This window comes from Podarcis vaucheri (assembly GCF_965113315.1).
Source record: "Podarcis vaucheri genome assembly, chromosome: 12".
Taxonomy (NCBI): Eukaryota; Metazoa; Chordata; class Lepidosauria; order Squamata; family Lacertidae; genus Podarcis; species Podarcis vaucheri.
In genome coordinates this window covers 11,036,661-11,061,913 of record NC_138750.1, presented here as the reverse complement: position 1 = coordinate 11,061,913, position 25,253 = coordinate 11,036,661, and the positions used below count along the sequence as shown (strand labels likewise).

Below are 25,253 nucleotides of genomic sequence, written 5' to 3'. Positions count from 1 at the left end.
GAGTGCCAAACCTTTCATGAGAGCATTTGCAACCGGTTGGCACCATTTTTGAGTGAATTGCCAAAAGTCAGTTTTTTGCTGAAATTGTGACCCTGGGGCTTAGGGATTTTTTAAAAAAAAATATTTTCTGCCAGTTAAGTTTTTGAGGGCTGATTTCTTGTCCTGTGATAAAAAGCCTTCTGTTTCCATCGCCAAAGCATTCAGATGAGCATTTGCAACCGGTTGGCACCATTTTTGAGTGAATTGCCAAAAGTCAGATTTTTGCTGAAATTGTGACCCCGGGGCTTAGGGATTTTTTCAAAAAAATATTTTCTGCCGGTTAAGTCTTTGAGGGCTGATTTCTTGTCCTGTGATAAAAAGCCTTCTGTTTCGAGTGCCAAACCTTTCATGAGAGCATTTTCAAGCTTTTGGCACCATTTTTGAGTGAATTGGCAAAAGTCAGGATTTTTTCAAAAAAATATCTTCTGCCGGTTAAATTTTTGAGGGCTGATTTCTTGTCCAGTGATAAAAAGACTTCTGTTTCCATCGCCAAAGATTTCAGGTGAGCATTTGCAACCGGTTGGCACCATTTTTGAGTGAAATGCCAAAAGTCAGATTTTTGCTGAAATTGTGACCCTGGGGCTTAGGGATTTTTTCAAAAAAAATATCTTCTGCCGGTTAATTTTTTGAGGGCTGATTTCTTGTCCTGTGATAAAAATCCTTCTGTTTCGAGTGCCAAACCTTTCAGGAGAGCATTTTCAAGCTTTTGGCACCATTTTTGAATGAATTGCCAAAAGTCAGATTTTTGCTGAAATTGTGAAATTAGGGATTTTTTCAAAAAAATATTTTCTGCCGGTTAAGTTTTTGAGGGCTTATTTCTTGTCCTGTGCTAAAAAGCCTTCTGTTTCCCTCGCCAAAGCTTTGAGGGGAGCATTTTCAACCGGTTGGCACCATTTTTGAGTTAATTGCCAAAAGTCAGATTTTTGCTGAAATTGTAACCCCGGGGCTTAGCGATTTTTTCAAAAAAAATATTTTCTGCCGGTTAAGTTTTTGAGGGCTGATTTCTTGTCCTGTGATAAAAAGCCTTCTGTTTCGAGTGCCAAGCCTTCCATGAGAGCATTTTCAAGATTTTGGCACCATTTTTGAGTGAATTGCCAAAAGTCAGATTTTTGCTGAAATTGTGACCCCGGGGCTTAGGGATTTTTTCAAAAAAATATTTTCTGCCGGTTAGGTTTTTGAGGGCTGATTTATTTTCCTTTGATAAAAAGACTTCTGTTTCCATCGCCAAATCTTTCAGGGGAGCATTTGCAACCGGTTGGCACCATTTTTGAGTGAATTGCCAAAAGTCAGATTTTTGCTGAAATTGTGACCGCGTGGCTTAGGGATTTTTTCAAAAAAAGTTGTTCAGGCGTCGAGGGCTAATTCTGTTTCCGATGATAAGAACCCATCTGTTTCCACTGAAAAGACTTTCTGGGGATCATTTGCAACAGTTTGCGACCATTTTTGAGTGAATTGCAGAACGTCAGATTTTTGCTAAAATTGTGACCGCACGGCTTAGAGATTTTTTCAAAAAAAGTTGTTCAGACCTCAAGGGCTAATTCTGTTTCCGATGATAAAAACCCATCTGTTTCCACCTAAAACCTTTTTGGGGATAGTTTGCAACAGTTTGGCACCATTTCTGAGAGAATTGCCAAAAGTCAGATTTTGGCTGAAATTGTGACCCCGGGGCTTAGGGATTTTTTCAAAAAAAGTTGTTCCACCGTTGAGGGCTAATTCTGTTTCCGAGGATAAAAACCCATCTGTTTCCACCGAAAAACATTTCAGGGGATCGTTTGCAACAGTATGCCAACATTTTTGAGTGAATTGCAGAACGTCAGATTTTTGCTGAAAATGTAGCTATCCCATCCTCATCGCCAGTTTTTGTGGCGTGGGGTTTGTGATTTCAGCTCTCTTGACATTATATGCTGGAGACAGTTCTCTAGTAACACTTCTTTATTAAAGCAACAAGACTGAAGACTGAGGAGGGGACAGCTACATTTATAGGGACAGGGGACTAATTAGGAAGGATACATTTTGGAGGGAACAATATCAGGCAATCACAGTCCTGCCTTTTGGAGGGAACCAGTAAGACAGAGGATCCAAATATAGCAGCTTAAATGAACCAATAGTAGCTGTACCCTCTGAAACCAAAAGGCAGTTACTTTACCCTAATGCAAATACAGACAATAATAATACAGATATAAAATCCTTTGACTCAATACACAACAGAAACAATCCTATTTTTACTGTCTCTAGGGTCATCCTAACTTTGGAACCTAACTCTCCACAAGGATCCAAGGTAACCTCCAAAAGTTTATCTCTTTCACACAACATACAAACCAAATTCCTTCAAACTTAGCCTTTCTCACACTGTTGCTCAGTTTTTCAAGGAACTTCATATTCCAAATCAAAGTTGTAGTCAAAGTCCTGCTCTGACTTCCTGTTTCTCACAACTGCTAATCTTGCTGCTGCAGAAGGAAAATCGGCAAGTCTTCCTTTTATGGTATGGTATTGTTGTAAATAAAAATATGCCCTTTTCCCTTATGGGGTATCCAAGAGCCCATATAGAGTCCTTACATAGGTTCCCTATTGGTAGGAGAAAATAACAGAGGCCAACCAGAGAATACCGTGGTGCCTCGCAAGACAAAAATAATCCGTTCCGCGAGTCTCTTCGTCTAGCGGTTTTTTCGTCTTGCGAAGCAACCCTATTAGCGGATTAGCGCTATTAGCGGTTTAGCGGTTATTAAAGGCTTAGCGGCTTAGTGGCTAAAAGGCTATTAGCGGCTTAGCGGCTTAGAAAAGGGGTGGGAGCGAAAAAAATCGCAAGACTTGCAAGACGTTTTCGTCTTGCGAAGCAAGCCCATAGGGAAATTCGTCTTGCGAAGCGCATCGAAAAACGGAAAACCCTTTCGTCTAGCGGGTTTTCCGTCTTGCGAGGCATTCGTTTTGCGGGGCACCACTGTATTGAGAAGCAAAGCAGCTAGTAAGTTTGATCTTTATTGATCTGTTGCAACAGGGTGCTCCCCTCACCTGCAGGAGAGGAGAAGGACCCAGAAAAATGCTGTGCAAGGGCTTATAAAGACTTTTGAAATTCCCCTCCTGTAGATCAAGACCACCCCCAGAAACATCATACATACATCACAGAAGGGGTGTAACCTAAGACCACCCCTCAGATGCATCACAGAAAAGGTGGTCTTAAAACAGAAATTTCAATATTTTTTTTCCCTTGTCCTTGTTTATTTCCTGCCTGGCAGGTTAATTGATTGGATTGCCTGAGGAGCCTGGCCAGTCTTTTGTAATGATAAGGGTCACACCCTTCTTCAAACACAGACATACCCTTAAGACAGGATTTGTGAAGGAAAAGACAATGGGGAGGCTTTTCCATTTTGACCTTGCAGAGAAAAGATTTGGTCAGTTTAGGAATCAAAATGGTTCCAGGTTGGTCTTCCTGTGCTGATCTATGTATGTGCGGTTATGAACATTACCATATATCTAAGATCATAAAATTTCTATCACAGTATTGAAATAAAGGAAATTTATTATAGAAAGGAGCTTTATGTTAAAAAAAAAAAAAGCAGCTCCTTAGGGCTGCCCTAAACTTCTCTCCAGGACTTTTCCATACACGTGATTGGTGTCTAGCAATTTAAGCTTGTTGAAGGGCATGAGCAGAGAAGTGGAACAGTTCTGGAGATGAGTTCCTGGAGCAGATGACAAATTCAGTGTGTGAATTTCTCACCCAGAAGGTGAGAAACACACACACACACACAGTAATATACAAAAACTGCAAGAAAATCATAAGACACATCAACAGAGTCCTGGAAAATGCTCAGCCCACACAACAAAGCCTGAGAATTGTTAGTGGAATATCTCTCCTATTTTATTTTGTTTTGTTTTGTTTATTTAATTTTCAAAAGTTCACGTACTTTACCATCAACAATACTTTTAATTTATCCATTGACTTCCCATGCCCCCTCCATGATGTTCTATGTTTATCCTTTACTGCTGCATATTTAACTTGTAACGCTTCCTATATACAGCCTAGATTATTAGCCTCAATGTCTTTCTGTTGCTCATATTTCAACTCCTTGGCAGGGGGTTGGACTCGATGGCCCTTGTGGTCTCTTCCACCTCTATGATTCTATGATTCCTACTCGCGTTTTCGTGCAATTATAATAGTTCTTTAGATATTCCACAAAGGGTTCCCAAGCCTCAAAGAATGTTTTGTTGTTTTGATCTCTAATATTTGCTGTTAGCTTTGCCAAATTGGCATACTCCATCATTTTAATAAGCAGTACTTCCTTCATTAGAATATCATCCTCTGAATTAATATCTCTGGTTCTCCCTGACCTGCTTGCTGGGGATCATGTGCGTTGTCCTCCCCAACAACCGGAAGGCTTACTCATGCTCTCGAACAAACAAAAGCTATGAATGGAAACAAAAGGCCAAAAGCAAACTGGAAAATGTCTGAAGATTCCCTTTAATGCAGAGATTCCTGCTTTTCTTGGCATCCAGAAAGTGCAGAGGGGTACTCAAGAAACACACAAGACGTAACCAGCTGTACTTTTGAATAAATAAGGTATACTATTCATTGTATCAAATTGTAGATTTCAGCAGACGTCTCATAAAGTTCAACGGAAAAAGCAGAAGGCCCGGTGGACCAGTTCATTCTCTAGTCAGTTCATGCATAAGGTCCATACGTGTGTAAGTGTCTATTCCACCTGTCTGTTCATAGAGTCCAATAATCCACATGAAGGGTTGTTACAGTTCCACAGAATCCTTTCACAGAGTCTAAGACAAGGAACTTCATGAACTTTATGAGACTTCCGTTGAAATCTACAATTTGATACAATGAATAGTATACCTTATTTTTTCAAAAGTACAGCCGGTTACGTCTTGTGTGTTTATTGAGTATGTTTCACATAACCATAGGTTTGTTGTTGTTGTTTTGAAAGTGCAGAGGGGGGCATTTCACTGCTCAAACTCCTGTCTCCCACATGCCAACAGCACGCCCTTGGGCAGGGGTGGGGAGCCACAGACCTGGAGACCAGCTTTGGCCTCTCAGGCCGCCCTATTTGGCCCTCAGGTTTCTCTCCAGATGTCAGGGTCTGGTTGGATGCAGAGGAATGGTGGAAGGAACCAGCTGGGGAACCCCTAAAAGAAGAAGGCTCAGAGTCCAGGGATTGGTGGTGGGTCCACAATGAGTGGTCAGAGGGAGAAGTATGGGGAGAGGAGGTGTCAGAAGCTGTAGAGATAACAGGGCTTAGTGAGCAGGGCAACTCTGTGGCAGAGATAAGTCCAGAATCAGGGGCAGAAGATGAAGGTGGTGAGTCAGAGGACAGAGGTCAAGAGGCAGAGAGTCACTACCAGCTACAGTGAAATGTTAGCTAAGGTTCAGAGTATGGCTGGTGGCGAAGCCACATATCAACGCTTTAAGGCATACCTTCCTAGAAATGCAAAGGTTCCTCTCAGTCCTTCAGTGTTTGTTTAACTAACACAGCTGAGCTCCTTCATGACAAACAAGCAAAATGGTACTTGAGATAAACGCTGTAGCTGATTACAGAGCACCCTAAATGATCTTATGCAAACTTCCTTATCACTTTCAGCAGGGATATATATTATGAGGCATACGAAGGATAAGCCACCCTTCACCAAGCACAGTACTGCAAGGAACCTTGTACTGAAGCCAGCTTGCTTAAAAATAAAACATCAGAAACTTTACTGGAATTTTTAAAAAACGATTACCAAGCACAAAGTGTCTTTTCCAGGACAAATGCATGTACAGATGTTACAGTACGTCTCGTATGCAGCCAGCCATGTGGTATCAAAACAGACTTGGAAAAATATATTACATTACAGGTGAAGCTCAATATCCACAGAGTAGATGAAATATACTCAGAGTCGCAAAGTGATTTCATGCTCTTTATTCAGCTCATAGTGGTGAGGAGGAATGAATGGATGTCCCCTCAGAGTATCTGCTTTATATACATTATTTACACAATGGGCTGCACATGATTGGTTAATTCTGGAATTCTACTGTAAGCCAATCAGGTTGTGGATTCACTTATATCTGGAGCATGATTGGGTGCTTCCTGCCAACCAATCAGACTGCTGCATTGTTCTTGGACCAATCAGACTGCTGCATTCTGAATCCTATTGTTCTAGGACCAATCAGACTGCTGCAATTTGGATCCTATTGTTCTAGGACCAATCAGACTGCTGCAGTTTGGATCCTATTCAACTCAGTACATAACACCCCTCCCCTCTAAGTTCCAGTCCTGCCCTGGAGGTCGCATTCATAGTCCTTGAGGTACGCCGGCGGCCTACGTGTGCGTTGCGGCCTGTGGTGTTCCCTGGTCCGGGGTTCAGGTTCTGGCTCGTGTTCCAAGGATGCTGGCTGTGATGGGCCTGTTTGGTCTGGCGCAACCGGCTCACTCAGTCGTGGTTCTGGTTCCGGTGTCCTTTCGGCCTCGCGGGTCCTCTCTGTATTTACTGGTTCTGCCTCTCCTGCTGGCCCCTCCTGGTCTATGGGCCTCACTGCCCCTCTGTTCCCTTGGGACTCCTCTGACCTTTCCTCCTCCTGGTTTTCTCCTGGGAATCGTCGCCGTATCTGGTCGCAGTGGCGGCGCCAGCATTGCCCCCCATCTGTTAGCACCTCGTACGACACGGGGCCAGTGACCCTGGTGACTGTGGCGGGTACCCATGCTGGGCCTGCCCCAAAATTCTTTGCGTACACTGGGTCCTGGGCCTCGAAGGTCCAGGGGTTCCTGCCTTCCCCCACCACTACCTCATCCTGAGCTCTATCGGGGTGAAGGCGGTCCAATCTGATTGCAAGGCGCCGACCCATTAGTAGTTCAGCAGGGCTCCGGCCAGTCGTTGAGCTGGGGGTGCTGTGCTGTGCTAGGAGGAATGTGGCAAGGCGGTACTCCCAATCCCCTTGCGTCATGCGGCGAAGGGTGTCCTTGGTGGTCCGCACCATGCGTTCTGCTTGGCCATTGGTGGCAGGGTGGAATGGTGCCGAACGGATGTGGCGGATGGCGTTCTGCGCTGTGAAGGTTTGGAATTCTCCTGACGTAAATGCAGTCCCGTTGTCTGAGACGAGAGTGTCCGGGAGCCCGTGGGTTGCAAACAGCCTGCGTAGTACCCGGATGGCTGCGGACGTGGAAGTGGACGGTACCAGTGCGACTTCCAGCCATTTGGTGTAGGAGTCCACCACTATGAAGAATGTTTTCCCCTGAAAGGGGCCAGCAAAGTCCACATGCAGGCGTGACCATGGTGCTCGGGCGGACTCCCAGGACTGGACTGGGGCCCTTGGGGGATCTGGGCGGGATTCTTGGCAGGCCTGGCAGTGTTTGACCCAGGCCTCTATCTCTCCGTCGATCCCTGGCCACCACACATAACTCCTGGCAAGGGCCTTCATTCTTACTACCCCTGGGTGTGTCTCGTGTAGGGCTGTGAGGACCCTTTTGCGGAGGGGCTGGGGAACAACGACCCTGCTTCCCCATAACAGGCACCCCTTGTGGGCCGACAGTTCATGTTTGCGGGTTGTGTAGCCAGCGAATTCTGGCCCAGGGCTGCTGCTGGGCCATCCCCTCCACACCCAGTCCAGGACCCGGGATATGACCCTATCTTTCTTGGAATGGTGTGCAACTTCTTGTGCCTGAATGGGGCGGTCGGGAAGCAGCTCCAGGCTCATAACCTCTTGTGCAGGTGCTGGGTCGGGGCCTGTTTCCGGTAGTGGTAGCCTGCTGAGGGCGTCCGCATGGCCCATTGCCTTCCCCGGGCGGTGAATCAGTGCATACTGGTAGCTGGCAAGGAAAATTGACCACCTGAGGACGCGAGGAGACAGCACTTGGGGGGTCTGCTTTTCGGGGGCAAACAAGCCAAGCAACGGCTTGTGGTCAGTCACCACGGTGAAGGGCCGCCCATACAAGAAATCATGGAATTTTTTTACTCCCTTCACGATTGCCAGACCCTCTTTGTCTATTTGTGAGTAGTTCCGCTCGGTTGCGTTGAGTGTCTGGGAAAAGTATGCCACCGGTACCTCTCTTCCATCCGGGAGTTGGTGCCCCAGGACAGCACCAATGCCATAGGGTGAGGCGTCGCCCGCTAGCACCACCGGCAGCCTCTCGTCGAAGTGTGCCAAGACCGAGTTTGAGACAAGCAAGTCCTTGACTGCCTGGAATGCGGCCTCCTGGCGCTGGCCCCACACCCAAGGGGCCCGCTTGTCCAGGAGTCTGTGTAGGGGCTCTGCTACCGCCGCCTTGTGGGGAAGGAAGGAATGGTAAAAGTTCAATAGTCCCAAGAAGGCCTGAAGTTCAGTCTTGCTCTTGGGTGCTGGGGCATCACAGATGGCCCGTACCTTGTCCCCAGTCGGGTGGACCCCTTCTGCATCCACCATAAATCCCAGAAAGTCCACCTGAGGCACTCCTAGTAGACATTTTTCCCGCTTCACCTTGAGACCCGCCGTCTGGAAACGGTGCAGAACGGTGCGGAGGCGGTCCTCAAACTCCTCTGGTGTGGGCCCGGCAATCAACACATCATCGAAGAAGGGGGTGACGCCAGGAATCCCTTTAAGGAGCGAGTCCATTAGATTCTGGAATATGCCTGGTGCCACGCTGACACCGAATTGCAGCCGCTTTACCCTGAACGCTCCTCTGTGCGTCACAATCGTCTGTGCCTCTGCTGTGGCCTCATCTACTGGCAGCTGTTGATATGCTTGGGCCAAGTCCAGCTTGCCAAAAATTTTCGACCCAGCCAGGGTGGCAAGGACATGGCTGACCACTGGCACTGGGTATGCATGGGCTGTGAGGGCCTTGTTTATGGTACATTTGTAGTCTGCACAGATGCGGACCGAACCATTAGGCTTGACGGGTGTGACGATTGGAGTTTCCCAGGGGGCATTAGGCACCGGCTCCAGCACTCCTTGCTCCACGAGGCGGTCCAATTCCTCGTCTATACGGGGTTTCAGGGCGAACGGGACCCGGCGGGCCTTGAGCCTGACCGGTCGTACTGCAGGGTCAAGCTGTAGAGCAATGGGGGGGCCCGTATACTGTCCCAATTTCCCATCGAAAACCCCTGGAAATTCCTTGCAGATGGCGTCCACGTCCACTTGTAAGGTAGTGTGGTTCACCCCGGTGATGGCTAGCCCCAGTGGTCCAAACCATGCCAATCCCAGTAAGCTAATGTAGGGGCCCTTGACCACAAGCAAGTCCAGTTGCCGCGTCCGCCCTCGGTATTGCACCCTGAAGGTCCCCACCCCCATTGTGGGGACCTTACGTTTCTGGAAGTCCCGTAGGGTGAATGGGGCCGGCCTGAGTTTGGGACCCCCAGTAGGACACAGTTTCCTTAAGGTCTTTGCCGAGATTATGGATAGAGTTGAACCCGTGTCAAGCTCCATGCGGCATGGGGTCCCCTCTATCTGTACCTCTACATAAATTTTCTCTACGTTGGGGTGGGGCAACTGGTATACCTGGCAGTCCGTGAGCTCCGTCGAGTTGCCTTGGTGCGTTGGGCCCCGGGACCTGGGGCTCTTGGATTGGTCATCTGATGCCTGGCGTCGGGTGGGCCGAGCCCGACACACCCGGGCGATGTGTCCCGATTTTCTGCACTGCCTGCACTCTGCGTTGCGGAAACGGCAGCTCCTCCTCTCGTGACTCTCCCCGCAGCTTGCGCAGTTTCCTCCTTCTTGTCGAGGCAGCTGTGGTCTGTGCGCTGCTTGAGTGCGCTGCTGTACTCGGTGCACCTCCTCCCTGTCGGATCCTGAGTCGTCGGTGAGGTCTTCGTGGTGGACCCTCGGTTGGGATGGCAGGCTCGGCCGTGCCTCTTGCGTCGACCTCTCGGCAGCTTCCGTTGCCAGGGCCTCCTCCAGAGCGACCTGGAACGTTAGGTCCTTCTTAGCGTAGAGGCGTCGTTGCAGCTTCTCATCCTTCAGGCCACCGACGAGGCGGTCACGAAGCATGTTCTCCAGCTCTGAGAAGTTGCAGAACCGGGCGGCTTGGCGGAGAGAGGTCACAAACCCAGTTATGGTTTCCCCAGGGGCTTGTCGCTTTGCGTAGAAGGCATTTCGACGAGCCACTACTGAGGGCTGCGGTGAAAAGTGCCCCTTCAGCTGTTCCATTATTGTTTTGTATGGAACAGTAGCGACGTCTTCAGGCGCAAGGAGAGCCCGGGCGATTTCAAACGTCTCCTCTCCGCAGACGCTGAAGAGTATCGCCCTCTTCTTGGCGTCTTCTTCGTCGGTGACCCCTTTGGCTTCTAGGAGGAAGGTGAAACGGGAGGCATACGCTTCCCAGTCTCCAGATGCTGGGTTGAATGGCGAGAAGTTGCTGTTGGCTGCCATTCTGAGTTCCTTGTGTCCCGGAGCTGAAGCCTGGATACACGGTGCGAGGCAGCGGTGCGGCAGGTGGCGGTGCTGCGGTGCTGTGTGTGGCAGTCAGCTCAGCGGGATCCCACCTTCGTCGCCAGTGAAATATACTCAGAGTCGCAAAGTGATTTCATGCTCTTTATTCAGCTCATAGTGGTGAGGAGGAATGAATGGATGTCCCCTCAGAGTATCTGCTTTATATACATTATTTACACAATGGGCTGCACATGATTGGTTAATTCTGGAATTCTACTGTAAGCCAATCAGGTTGTGGATTCACTTATATCTGGAGCATGATTGGGTGCTTCCTGCCAACCAATCAGACTGCTGCATTGTTCTTGGACCAATCAGACTGCTGCATTCTGAATCCTATTGTTCTAGGACCAATCAGACTGCTGCAATTTGGATCCTATTGTTCTAGGACCAATCAGACTGCTGCAGTTTGGATCCTATTCAACTCAGTACATAACACCAGACTTCAATCCAAAGCAGGGGTAGTCAAGCTTTTTATACCTACTGCCCACTAATGCATCTTTCTTGATGGTCAAATTTCCTTACCGCCTTCCAGTGCTCGATGGAAGGAGGATTTAGCTTGTGTCGTAGAACCCCCTACTGCCCACCTAGAATCCTGAAACGCGCACTAGTGGGCGGTAGGGACCAGGTTGACAACCCCTGATCTAAAGCACTAAGATAATTCATGCATAGTCTGCTGCTGCAGCTGAGATGGAAGGGAAGATTACTGCACTGTGTTTGGCTGGAAGAAGAGGAAGAAGGGAGCAAGCTGGGGGTAGCGCCAGACTACATTTCCTAGCATGCCTTCTGCTGTGCAATCTACTGGGAATTGTAGTATTCTCCACCATCCCTTCCTCGCCCATAGACATACAGTGGTACCTCGGGTTACATACTCTTCAGGTTACATACACTTCAGGTTACAGACTCCGCTAACCCAGAAATATTACCTCGGGTTAAGAACTTTGCTTCAGGATGAGAACAGAAATCGTGCTCTGGCGGTGCGGCGGCAGCAGGAGGCCCCATTGGCTAAAGTGGTGCTTCAAGTTAAGAACAGTTTCAGGTTAAGAACGGACCTTCGGAACGAATTAAGTACTTAACCCGAGGTACCACTGTATTAGAAGACAGACATATTTTAGAAGATACATAGCTTCCAACTTCTGGGAATTATTTTTAAAAGCTGTTCTTATTTTTATCTGTAAGCCGCCTTGAGTCCCTGTTAGGGAGAAAGCTGAGATGATAATAATAATAATAATAATAATAATAATAATAATAATAATAATATAAAGCTTTACTCAGCAGCATAGCTGTCAACCTTCCCTTTTTTTGCGGGGAATTCCCTTATTCCAGTGCCACTTCCCGCTGCTTCCCGCTGTTATCCCAGATTGTTAGATATCCCGTAGACTGTCCCCGGGACAGGTGAGGCTGCTGATCCCTTATTTTCAAATCTGAAAGTTGACAGCTATGCTCAGCAGACCAGTGTGCCAATGGTGATTGAGGCGCCTGTATGCAACTGAGCTTCGGGTTTGAGCTGAAAGGAAGCAATTTGAGTAAATTGACTGAGGGGTGTTTTATACATGGGGAAGCAGGGCTGCTGCTGTTTTGTTCAAAAGAAGTGCGTCTTAGATTGATCCCCACCAAGGGATGGGGGAGGGGGCCCCACGTTTAATGTTTGTTATGCTTTTATATACCGTATGTTGGAAGCAGAGAAGCAATGACAAACCTAGACAGCATCTTAAAAAGCAGAGACATCACCTTGCCGACAAAGGTCCATATAGTGAAAGCTATGGTTTTCCCAGTAGTGATGTATGGAAGTGAGAGCTGGACCATAAAGAAGGCTGATCGCCGAAGAATTGATGCTTTTGAATTCTGGTGCTGGAGGAGACTCTTGAGAGTCCCATGGACTGCAAGAAGATCAAACCTCTCCATTCTGAAGGAAATCAGCCCTGAGTGCTCACTGGAAGGACAGACTGTGAAACTGAGGCTCCAATACTTTGGCCACCTCATGAGAAGAGAAGACTCCCTGGAAAAGACCCTCATGTTGGGAAAGATGGAGGGCACAAGGAGAAGGGGACGACAGAGGATGAGATGGTTGGACAGTGTTTTCAAAGCTACAAACATGAGTCTGACCAAACTGCAGGAGGCAGTGGAGGACAGAAGTGCCTGGCATGCTCTGGTCCATGGGGTCACGAAGAGTCGGACACGACTAAACGACTAAACAACAACAACAAACAACAACAAAAATGTTGGAATCTGCCCAGAGTGTCTGGGGTAACCCAGTCAGATGGGCGGGGTATAGATAGTATATTAAAATTATAATTGATGAAATAATGTTGTTGTTGTTTAGTCGTTTAGTCGTGTCCGACTCTTCGTGACCCCATGGACCAGAGCACGCCAGGCACTCCTGTCTTCCACAGCCTCCCGCAGTTTGGTCAGACTCATGTTTGTAGCTTCAAGAACACTGTCCAACCATCTCGTCCTCTGTCATCCCCTTCTCCTTGTGCCCTCCATCTTTCCCAACATCAGGGTCTTTTCCAGGGAAATAAGATGATGAATTTGATGAAATAGGACGTCCCTATTTCCATCCGAGGACAGCAGGAGGGTGTGCTCCCTGCAAAAAAAAAAAAAAAAAAAAGGCGATAAAAGCACGCAGGAAATATCTTGTTTCGTTTTGTTCCTAGCATTATTATTTCATTTTATATCGCATCTAAAACAGAGAGAACAAATTGTAGCAAAAAAACAACAGCACAAAACGACAAAACTGGCAGGCAGAATGACAGCAGCTGCAGGTGGGTTAAAAATAACGACGTTCCAAGCAGAGACTTATCAGCGCCAAAGCGAGTCCCGTGGCTGCGCAGCGCGTGGGCCACTCTTCATTTTTTTTCTCCTTTCCTCAAAGCAACAACAACAAAACTCTCTATCCTTTCCCTTTCGACGGAAGCGCGTCCCTATAGGCGGAAACAACTTTTCACCAACCTCGATTGACATGCCCGCGGACCAATCGGCTGCGCGCTGGAAGCTTCGCGCGAGGCGGTTGAGGCGCGAGTTTGGCGGTTGAGGCGGCCGTTGCTCTGAGGGAGCGCGCGTCTCCGCCCGGCTTTCCCCGGAGCTTCTCGGCAAGGGCGGCCCCTTCCTTTCTCCCTCCGGACCAACCCCGGCCCACATCCCCGGGACGGCCGCCCGCCGTATCCCCTTCGCCCTCGTTTCGCCGGCGGCCCCCGAGACCCTTCGCCTCAGCCGCCCCCGGCCGCCCCCTCATGGCCTTGATGGCGGGTGTGATCCGCCGCCTGGACGAGGCTGTGGTGAACCGCATCGCGGCTGGAGAAGTCATCCAGAGACCCGCCAACGCCATCAAGGAGATGGTGGAGAACTGGTTGGTTGGTTGGTTAGTTAGATAGATAGTTAGTTTTCATATTTCTAGGTCACCTTTACCTGCCAAGGTGGTTGGTAATTTATTTATTTATTTATTTATTTTTTCACATTTCTATGCCGCTTTTACCTTCCAGGGTGGTTGGCAATTTATGTATTTCATTTTTCATATTTCTATTCCACATTTACCTTCCAATGTCGTTGGTAATTTATTTATTTCTTTCATATTTCTATGCCACCTTTACCTTCCCAAGGTGGTTGGTAATTTATTTATTTCATTTTTCATATTTCTATGCCGCCTGTCCCGGGGAGATTTTAAAATGCTGGGGGTCGGCAGCGAACGCTTCGCTCCCGACCCCCAGCATTTTAAAACGCTGTTCCGAAGGGGGGGGGGGGGCGGGAACACCTGCCCCAGCCGCCCTACTTCGGAAAGCTGTTCCAAAGTGGGGCGGGGGGCGGGGACACCTGCCCCAGCCGCCCCACTTCGGAAAACTGTTCCGAAGTGGGGAGGGGGGGGACACCTTCTGAAGGCGGGCAGGGGGCGAAAGTCTTTGTCCCCCCTGCCTGCCTTCCCAGGGGCTTTTAAATCGCCCCGGACAGCGGAGAAGTCCTCCGCTGTCCGGGGCGATTTTAAAATGCCGCCCGCCAGCATTTTAAGATCGCCCGGACAGCGGAGAAGTCCTCCGCTGTCCCGGGTTTTTTTAAATGCTGGGGGTGGGAAGAAAAGCCCTTGCCCCCCCCCCCAGCCTTCAGAAGAGGTCGGGGGACAGACTGTCCCCGGACCTGGTCTGAAGGCGGTTTCCCTAGGAACGCATTAATTGATTTTCAATGCATTCCTATGGGAAACCGTGCATCGCAAGACGAAAAACTCGCAAGACGAAGAGACTTGCAGAACGAATTAATTTCGTCTTGCGAGGCACCACTGTATTTCTATTCCACTTTTACCTTCCAAGGTGGTTGGTAATTTATTTATTTCTTTCATATTTCTATGCCACCTTTACCTTCCCAAGGTGGTTGGTAATTTATTTATTTATTTCATTTCTCACATTTCTATGCTGTTCTTTCCCCAAGGCGGTGCATATGGTTCTCTCCCCCCCCCCTCCTTGTTTCATCCTCACAACAACCCTTTGAGGTAGGTCAGGCTTAAGAGATGGCGACGGGCCCAACGTCACCCAGGGCGCTTGGTGGCTGAGCGGGGGATTCGAACCCTGTTCTCCTGCGTCCCAGTTTGACACTCTTAATTAAGCATGACGCCAGACAGGCAATGCTATAAAAGCCCCAGGATACGTGTGTGTGTGTCCATCTGCTTCATGGCAGGACGAATCTCCTGCACCAAGTCAGTCTCTCAGGTGTCCAGGGCAGAGCTGCTAGTTGGATTCTTGAGCCTACAATTATAGGGGTTTGCCTGATTCTGAATCGTGCCAAGAAAGTGGTTTGAGTGGGTTTCTCCTTATTACAATGATATCCTACTTCGGAGTGACTCTAGACAAAAAGAAAGTGTTTATAAACTTGCAAACTTCTTAGGGGTGTTTACAGTCAAGTACAGTGGTACCTCGGGTTAAGTACTTAATTCGTTCCGGAGGTCCGTTCTTAATCTGAAACTGTTCTTAACCTGAAGCACCACTTTAGCTAATGGGGCCTCCTGCTGCTGCCATGCCTGTTCTTATCCTGAAGCAAAGTTCTTAACCTGAAGCACTATTTCTGGGTTAGCGGAGTCTGTAACCTGAAGCATATGTAACCCGAGGTACCACTGTATTTAAATCTTGCTAGATAAATAAAGATACTCTCTGCTGTCAACACATATTGTTGACTTAGCACTGCCCCCTCTCATTCTTAACTTTAAGACATGTATGGGGAACCTGCCATCCCTGACCATTGGTCATGATGGCTTGGGCTGATGGGAGTCATAGTCCAACATTGGGACTACCACAAGTTCTCCAACTCTGCTTTATGGTATCCCTAATAGTGGTTCTGTGGTCTAAACCACTGAGCCTCTTGGGCTTGCCGATCAGAAGGTTGGCGGTTCAAATCCCTGCGACGGGGTGAGCTCCCGTTGCTTGGTCCCAGCTCCTGCCAACATAGCAGTTCAAAAGCACACCAAAAAGTGCAAGTGGATAAATAGGTAAACGGGAAGGTAAACAGCGTTTCCGTGCGCTCCTCTGGTTTGTTGCGCCAGAAGCAGCTTAGTCATGCTGGCCACATGACCTGGAAAAAACTGACTGTGGACAAACGCCGGCTCCCTCGGCTTGTAAAGCGAGATGAGCGCCACAACCCCAGAGTCGCCTGCAGCTGGACTTAACTGTCAGGGGTCCATTACCTTTACCTTTTAATAGCGCAGACAAGAGGTGCTAGCAGCTAGTGTAATCTTAGGGATGTTTACTCTGGAGTTCAATGGGGCTTTCATTCCAGTAAGTGTGTTTAGGGTTGTAGCCTTGTAACAGCAAACATTTGCACACAGTGGGCGACAACTTCCATTATGCTTATTTAAGATAAGTTTGTATTTCTCATGAAATGTTTAGTTTATTAATGGTAGGAGATTGAGAATGGGAGCCTAGAAGTACACTTTGTGCATCCTAAAATTGTAGAGGAAGAAAGCTTCTAAAGTCATCATAATGATTGCTGAGAAATTTTACTTCTTTGGAGTGAAATAAAATTGCTTATGTACAGTTGTCTGCTTTGCAGAAAACTAGTTGTTGTTGTTTAGTCGTGTCCGACTCTTCGTGACCCCATGGACCAGAGCACGCCAGGCACTCCTGTCTTCCACTGCCTCCCGCAGTTTGGTCAAACTCATGTTGGTAGCTTTGAGAACACTGTCCAACCATCTCGTCTTTTGTCGTCCCCTTCTCCTTGTGCCCTCAATCTTTCCCAACATCAGAATAGATAGACCAGTGCGATCTCGTCGCCACCCCAACAGCACAGGGTTCCATAAGTGATGGGTGCTGTACCGATTGCAGATTTCACACAGACTTTTATTTTACATACAGCTTACACATCATGCTAAGTACATAACTAGTTCCACATTGTCCATTCCATGTCAGCCATGACATGACATCTTCATGTTCTGGTCAAGACCTCCTTACAAGTCATCACTAGTACAACAAACTGACCTTAGATCAGCAACAGCAAACAATAAACAGATTACACACAAATATTAATCTTTAAACTAAAGCATACAGCTTCTTTATCCTTGGTTCTAGTCTGCATAGTCGTAATATTGGTGAAATCCTCTCCCTCCTTCCCTCGCCTTCTCTCTCTCTCCACACACAGACACACACATGGTTGCTGTATATATGGTTGCCATATTTCAAACAGTAAAATCTGGACAGAAATCTGGCAAAGTTGTTGAGCTTTTTTGGCAATATTGAATATGACTAAAGCAACAAGAATGCATATTTATACATTGAATCATCTAAAACAGGCATGGCCAAACTAGGCTCTCCAGATGTTTAGGGACTACAATTCCCATCATCGCTGACCACTGGTCCTGTTAGCCAAGGATGATGGGAGTTGTAGCGCCAAAACATATGGAGGGCCAAGTTTGGTCATGCCTCATCTAAAACATTAACATCTTTTAATGATCTTCATTGCGAGGCCAATTTCTTATTCTTATTAGCTGATTTGCTACTATTTGCACTGTACAGAGCCTGGTCCACAGTACAGTATATGTGGCATTAGATCAACAACCCTTTTCCCAACACTGCATTAGCTTTCTAATAGCAAATAAATATTCTCAGACATTGTCCAAAGCAAGGTCAGTCAATACTTTCATTACTTCCATTTCCTGGTGTTTACTATTCTAGAGACTTTATAGTAACTTGGGGAGCAATAGAGAGGGGTACAAGCCATTTTCCCCATCACATTGCTTTCCTACAGAGATAAATGTTTGTGTTGGACTGATTTGGAATAGAAATAGAATTGAAATAGACTGTGTTGTCTCTGTCACTGAGATTTATTTCTTGTATCTATAGTTTGGATGCCAAAGCTACCAGCATCCAGGTTACAGTGAAGGATGGCGGTTTGAAACTAATTCAAATCCTAGATAATGGTTGTGGAATTAGGGTAAGTAAACCTATTTGTCTTTCTAGAAAGTAGACCTTATTTAAAACAATACAAACAATATTTGAGATAATTCTGGCTCACATCTGTCTTCCTTCTGCAGAGAGAAGACTTGGATATTGTGTGTGAGAGATTCACCACAAGTAAACTACAGACTTTTGAGGACCTAGCTAGTATTTCTACATATGGGTTTAGAGGCGAGGTATGTTTTTGACTAAGTTTTAGAATGTTTATCATAGTGCATAAGTTTTTTGCCATTTTCCCCCTTTGCTCTCCTATTCCATCCAGATTTATCAGTTCTGTAGAACACAGCTTGTCACCATTCAATAAGTACCTTATTTTTCGCTCTATAAGACGCACCAGACCACAAGACGCACCTAGTTTTTGGAGGAGGAAAACAAGAAAAAAAATATTCTGAATCTCAGAAGCCAGAACAGCAAGAGGGATCGCTGCACAGTGAAAGCAGCAATCCCTCTTGCTGTTCTGGCTTCTGGGATAGCTGCGCAGCCTGCATTCGCTCCATAAGACGCACACACATTTCCCCTTACTTTTTAGGAAGGAAAAAGTGAGTCTTACAGAGCAAAAAATACGGTATATATTTAAGTAACTTCAGGTGCACTGAAAGTTGGTTCAAATGTAATCAATGTGACTGTAATGCAGAACCATCCATAAGGTGGCTCAAGGGTACTCTTGAGAACTGCCATTTAGACTGTATTGCACCAAACCTCTATCATAGGGATGGAAAGCCTGGTTTTGGGTAGGCGGTAAAGACAATTACATTTAAATTGATTTGGGATTCTTCTTTTTTTGGATCCTGATGTTATGCTGTCCCCTGCAGCCCTAAATTGTTGTTTATATTATAGCAACCTTGTATCAGGAATTGCTCAGGAATTCTAAGAAACAAAAAAATCAGTTTAAAAATCAGTCCAGTTGGAAAAGGTTCAGTCTGTAATTTTGAGTCAAAATTATGTCTGATTGTGTGCAAATATAAGGATCTGTTCCTTGATCTCAGGAATCATCATGCAAAATCTCATTACATCTTATGGGGTATGCAAATGCACAGCAAACAAACAACTGTCAAAAATATATAGTAGATGAATTGGCTTTATGTTATGGGTTTTATCCTGTTTTCATTGTGTTGATTTTTTTTGTATGTTACTTTGTTAAAGTAGGCTGAATAAATAAAACATTTTATTTGAACAGGATTTGTATCCAGCTGCATGTAGATCATTATAGTGAGGATTACAAATACAGATACGGTAATTAGTTGGGATGTAATTACTATGCTATTACTGTGATTACTGAATGCTTATTTTGTACCAGTAAAGAATTATGCACCACCTTCAACATCTGCATGTTACTGTATGTTACTCAGTTTCTAAAACTTAGTTTTTTCTCTTCCAGGCGCTGGCAAGTATAAGTCATGTTGCCCACGTTACTATAACAACTAAGACAGCTGATGGAAAGTGTGCCTACAGGTAGGTATATTCAAATATTTGTTTACTGCACTTATTCAGTGTTCAAATATAATAAACTTTTAGAAGATAAACAATGTCTCTAAAAACATTAAAAGAACAGGAAGGCAGAAGACTTCTTATTGTTTAAGAATAGAAACGAGAGAAATCAGCATTGTGCAATACATCACTTAGCCACAGGAGGTCACTCATTGCACCATTGATGCAAACAAAACCCTTTTTTAATGAGCATCAAGTATGAGCAGAATTTTTCTGTAGAAATCATTTTAAAGATTTGTTATTCACTGCATTCTTCATCCAGTGTAGATTATACACAATTACAGGTTATAGCCATTCTATTCCCTCTCAATAGAATGTAAAAATGTAGCAAAATCCCTAGAAAAGTTAAAGGTACTCTTTAAGTAACAGGAATCTGCCTTGCCTTATAGTGAGACAAGATGGATTAAGCAATAACATGTTGTGCAATCTGATGCTATGTGTGTTATTTCCCACACTAGTCAACAGTGCTTATTCTCAAGTAAGCTCTAAACGCAGAGACTGTGTATGTGTGTGTAAATTCATCTCATTTAGAAAGGAAGTCTAATGACATTTTTGGGGGTGGCTCAAGAGCATAAATAATAAAACAAAATTTGAATACAGTATCACCAGTCAGAGCTACAGAACAGTGGTAGAGGATCTGCTTTGCTTGTAGAAGGTCCCAGGTTCAAATCCTGACATCTCTAGGTGAGGCTGGAAAGACTTCCTGCCTAAAACGTTGGAGAGCCACCACCGCTCAGTGTAGACCAGGGGTGTCAAACTCAAATTCATCGGGGGCCGCATCAGCAGTCTGGTCACCCTCAAAGGGCCGGTTGTATCTGTAGGACTATGTGTCCACTCTTTATTATCATAAATTATTGTCACTGCATTCAATTATTACTGTTTTTTGTAATAATGTAAGTAATAACTAGCTCTGAAAGCAGAAACATAGTCAGAATAATGGCAAGTAGATATTCAAATGTACAATTATTGTACAGTTTATCCTCTAGTATAAATTGTAAAGGATCCTCAACAGGGTCCCTTCCAACTCTACAATACTGTACTATAATTCTAGGTGAAAGGAGCCGAAAGGGCAAAATCGCTTCCCAAAGGTGTCTTTCCACGTGAGAAAAGATTTAAAGTGAGGCAGGAAATAGTTAAGCAGGGAGATGTGGAGAGGTGGGAGAGGGCTGAGAAAGAGGGGGGGGGAGTCGCCCTGTTAATTTGTTCGCAACTTCAAAAACACAGCCCATTACTTAAGAAAAGAAACCCATGAGGTTTTTTTAGGTTACGTATGCCAAACCGGTTGAGTTTTTTAAAGGGAGGGTTGCTGTGCCTGGAAGAGCGGACGAACGCGGGCGCTGCAAAATCAGCCAAGGGAGTTCAAACGCAGCAACGAAAAGCAGACCGCCAGGGTCCTAGCATCTCCACGACGGTCAGATACATGGAGATTCTTTTTATAGAAAAACAAATTCTCTGGCTTCTAAGCTGCCACGCATGCGCTGAAGAGGCGGCTTTCTTGTGTCAAAAAAAAAAAAAAACATGAATAAAAGGTGAAGGCTGGCAGCCGCCGCCGGCTACACGGGCCACATGACGAGGTCTGGCAGGCCGGATTCGGCCCGCGGGCCTTGTGTTTGACACCCGTGGTGTAGACAATACTGAAATAGATGTACCAGTGACAGATTCTGTGCTTACTTCACTTTTAATGCCATAGAAATTGATGGAAAACATTGCAAGTGGTGGTGATAGTTTAATGTCTCTTTCTGAAGCACTGCTGGCTTGAAATAATCCTTTGTGGACCAATCTAATAACTGATTGAAATAGTTGACGATTTGTTCTACTTTGCTTTTAGGGCAAACTATTCTGATGGAAAATTGAAGGCTGCCCCCAAACCTTGTGCTGGAAACCAGGGAACTCAAATCACAGTGGGTTACTTGCTTTTTGAAATTTTGGCAGCACTGGAGCAGATGCATTCCTAGTTAATCTTAAACCCCAAAGCAGGAGACCTGTGTATTCTTTTGCAGAACCTTGTGGCACTAACATTATCTTGCTCAGTTGGTTAGAGTGTAGCACTGATAATGCCAAGCTTGCAGGTTCAATCCCCACACGGGACAGCTGCATATTCCTGTATTGCTGGGTGTTAGACTAGATGAGCATCAGGATCCTTTCCAACACTACAATTCTATGATTTTTGGAATAGCCTTATTCATAATACATGCATATTTGAGTACATTAAAAACTGGAATGTAACTGTATCTATCTTAGTTACACATACCTCTTGCATAAACACTATTTACTGCTTTTAAAGCAGAACATTTGCTTTGTAGCATCTTGCTAGACACCACAGTGCAACCATATGCAGTTATAATAATAGTGATACTGAGGGTTCACTAATGGCACAAGTTTGAAGTGCATTTAATACAGTCAACTTCAATTTGCACATGTGCGTTGCCCATGTTGATGCTTTATTTGGGCTTCAACAATCACCTTTTAACTTTTCCTGAAATGTATTACAGGAACTCTTCACAAGTGGTGTTTAGAAATGTATTTGTATTTCCAGAGAATGGTACTTTTTATTGAGGGGGCGGGCAAGAGAGAAAGTCGTGTTTTAATTAATTAATTGATTAAAATTCTGTTTTTCCTCCGAGGAGCTTAAGGTGGTTTGTGTGGTTTTCCTGCTCCCTATTTTAGCCACATAACGTGTGAGCTAGATTAGGCTGGGAGGCACTAATTTGCTCCAAGTCACTTAGAAAGCTTCATGGCAGAGTAGAAACTTGGACCCTGATCTCACTGGTCCTAGTCCAGTACTCTTAACTAGTATACATTATGACTCCCATAATTTTGTAGCATTATAATTAAAATGGATTTGAATTTATCATGCTTGTAAGTTGCAGGGGAGAGCAATATTGACCAGAGCATTTGAATTAAAAATAGGGCTTTCCTGTTTGTTAATGTTCAGGTGTTTTCCTCATTCATGATAATGCCCTGCAGTGAGAAAAAAATCCTTCATTTAGAACTGGGCAGCTGCAGGGAACAGACTAAGGAGCAGGGAATGCAGCTTGTGAGGGCTCCTTCTCCCATCTGTCACACAGTCAACACTGTGAGCTGACAACGGAAAACATGTGAAGTGGTGCAAGCAAACCGTGTGCACGCCCCATATACTTGGATGCAATTTTCTTTCCTTCTGCCAGCACAAAAGGGCATTGCAGAGTGATCCATGTTTCTGTTTTGAGTTTGCTTTAAACTGACTGTTTGCTTCTCTCTGCAGGTTGAGGATCTATTTTACAATGTAACCACTAGGAGAAAAGCTTTAAACAAACCTAGTGAAGAATATGCAAAAATTCTGGAAGTTGTTAGCAGGTAAATCCATTTTTAAAAGGAGCAGATGCTCCACCTCCACCTGCAAACCTTGTTTTATGTTGGATTTGGGCATTTTTCTCCTAGCCAGTAATGACATCTTTGATAAATTAGGAACTCAAAATAGCAAGAGGGATGCCTTTTTACTGATGTCAGTATACTGACACAAATACAACTTGACAATCTTTTAGACTTGAGAAGAATCTACTGAAGCCAGTTTCACATTCACATAGCATTTGTGCTCTCTAACATTCACATGACAGTTGCAAAAGGCCTCCAGATTTGTTTGTGCGCAAATGTCTGAAAGTGACGGAAAGAAAGTACAAATTCCATTGTACTTAGCAGCATGATGAGGTTCTTCTGCTCCCAGGGTTGTAAATCCAACAAAAGAAGAAAGCCAAGAGGGCCTTTGCCAAGATGGAAATGTGTGGTTTGGTCTTTTTGTTCTGAGTCATATAGCTGACAGCAAATGATTTAGTATTCCCAAGACAGATCTTGGTTAATTTTAGATGTTACCAGAGCTTTGTGTCTGCCTCCCAACACCTCCTCTCCCCCCCCCCCCCAGTAATGTGTGATAAAATCAAATGTGTGCTGTGACATAATCACACTCAAGAGTTTCTTCACGTCATGTTCTGCTGGTTCTAGAGGCATGGAAACTGTGATGTCATGGTAGCCTATTTGCTTTACCACACCTTCACTAGGGGAGGGAAGAGGAGGTGGTTACATAGAAAATATGGAAGCCACGTGACTGCCACTGACTAACTAAAAAGGCATGTTCAGGCGTGAGAAAGCATATTGAGCGAATGTGAGTAAAAGCCCCCTCCCCCAGAGGGATATATAGCAGACAAGGTGATGTTACATGTGCACCACTGCCTCTTGTCCATGGATCCAGTGTTTGTGTGTTTAGGCAGATGCTTGAACAACCCTTATGAAATCAAATGCTGGTTTCTCTTGACTTGAAATGCTAAGAAGTTCAGCTAGTTTCCATACACTTCACTATCACTTCATAAAGTGTATGCTAAAAAATATTTGTCATTCACAGGACAGGGTCTTGTTAGTAGCCATAGTTAAAAAACTCTGTTCAGCTCTATTCAACACGTTTCAATAGGACTTAAAGAACTGTATTTTCACTGCTGTTAATGGCTGAAGCTGTGGCTGGCCTTGCGCATGTATTTGCTCATAATAGTTTATCCTGGCTTTAATGATATTTTGTACTTTTTTGAAATGTTGTTTTAACTTGGCTTTCAAGTTGAATTGTGGTTTATTTGGGAATATTGTAGACTGAATTCAGAAACTGCTGGAAAAGCAGTCTATAACTTTAATTAATTAATTACCGTAATTTTTGCTCTATAAGACTCACTTTTTCCCTCCTAAAAAGTAATGGGAAATGTGTGTGCGTCTTATGGAGCGAATGCAGGCCGCACAGCTATCCCAGAAGCCAGAAGAGCAAGAGGGATTGCTGCTTTCACTGCGCAGCGATCCCTCTTGCTGTTCTGGCTTCTGCGATTCAGAATATTTTTTTTCTTGTTTTCCTCCTCCAAAAATTAGGTGCGTCTTGTGGTCTGGTGCATCTTATAGAGCAAAAAATACGGTAATTAAGGCTTGTGTATTTTCTCTTCCCAGGTATGCTATTCACAACTCTGGCATCAGTTTTTCAGTTAAAAAGGCGAGTAAACTTTTGCTTCTTCAGTATTGCTAAATAGTGGTTATGGTAATATTACAGTGTCCAAACCATATTCCTTTATATATTTATTTTTGTAAAAAAATATGTAACATGGTCAGTTAAAGAAATGAAGCTCAACCTAGTTATAGTTTTAAACATAAAGGGTGGTATTAAATGCTAGCCTTACTCAGAGTAGACCCGTTGATTGTTAATGGATATGACTAACTTAGGTTCATTAATTCCTATGGGTGTGTTCTGTGTAGCACTTTGCTGAATGCAACCCAAAATCTAGAAATTCAGGTACAGGCAATGACCAATTAATGCACAGCCAAAAAACACATGATCACGCATGTGTTCACAGCACCAGATCTGGAAGTGACCAAAAACTTCACAAAACAAGTCATTAAAAGGGCAGAATGGGGGCGTGGCGGGACATAACAAGGCACTCCACCAACACACACAGGGGCCAGCAACCGAACCCCCATGTGAAACGGTCGTTAACTGTATTCTGTGGTGATCACAAAGTTGCCTGAGGGCTTTTTTTTAAGCTATGAAATTCCTTATTTCAAACATATCTGGTTAGAATTCTTAAAGCTACACAATTTTGCACATTTTCCTGGGATTAAGCTCTGCTGAATACAGTGAATGATTCTAGTAAATTAATTGGCAATCAATATACAGTGGTACCTTGGTTTACAAACTTAATCTGTTCTGGAAGTCCGTTTTTAAACCAAAGCATTCTTAAACCAAGGCGTGCTTCCCCATAGCAGCTGGGGACTCAGTTTACAAATGGAACACACTGAACAGAAAGCGGAAGGTGTTCTGTTTCCAAGGCAAAGTTCACAAACCAAAACACCAACTTCCGGGTTTTCAGTGTTCTTAATCCAAGTTGTTCATAAACTAAGCTGTTCTTAAACCAAGGTGCCAC

General features: G+C 45.2%; 1 protein-coding gene across 3 annotated transcripts in view; it reads left to right on the top strand.

Annotated features, from left to right (window-relative positions):
* Positions 1 to 13,425: 13,425 nt before the first annotated feature.
* MLH1 (mutL homolog 1) overlaps positions 13,426 to 25,253 on the top strand; it is a 34,688-nt gene continuing 22,860 nt past the window's right edge. For all 3 annotated transcript variants that reach the window (XR_014212335.1, XR_014212336.1, XM_082192809.1), the window contains exons 1-7: positions 13,426 to 13,763; positions 17,728 to 17,818; positions 17,919 to 18,017; positions 19,220 to 19,293; positions 21,158 to 21,230; positions 22,574 to 22,665; positions 24,286 to 24,328. Coding sequence is in view for 1 of the 3 variants with exons in the window: in XM_082192809.1 (XP_082048935.1) it covers positions 13,648 to 13,763; positions 17,728 to 17,818; positions 17,919 to 18,017; positions 19,220 to 19,293; positions 21,158 to 21,230; positions 22,574 to 22,665; positions 24,286 to 24,328 (588 nt within the window). In the remaining 2 variants the exon portion in view is untranslated. The remainder of the gene's footprint in view (positions 13,764 to 17,727; positions 17,819 to 17,918; positions 18,018 to 19,219; positions 19,294 to 21,157; positions 21,231 to 22,573; positions 22,666 to 24,285; positions 24,329 to 25,253) is intronic.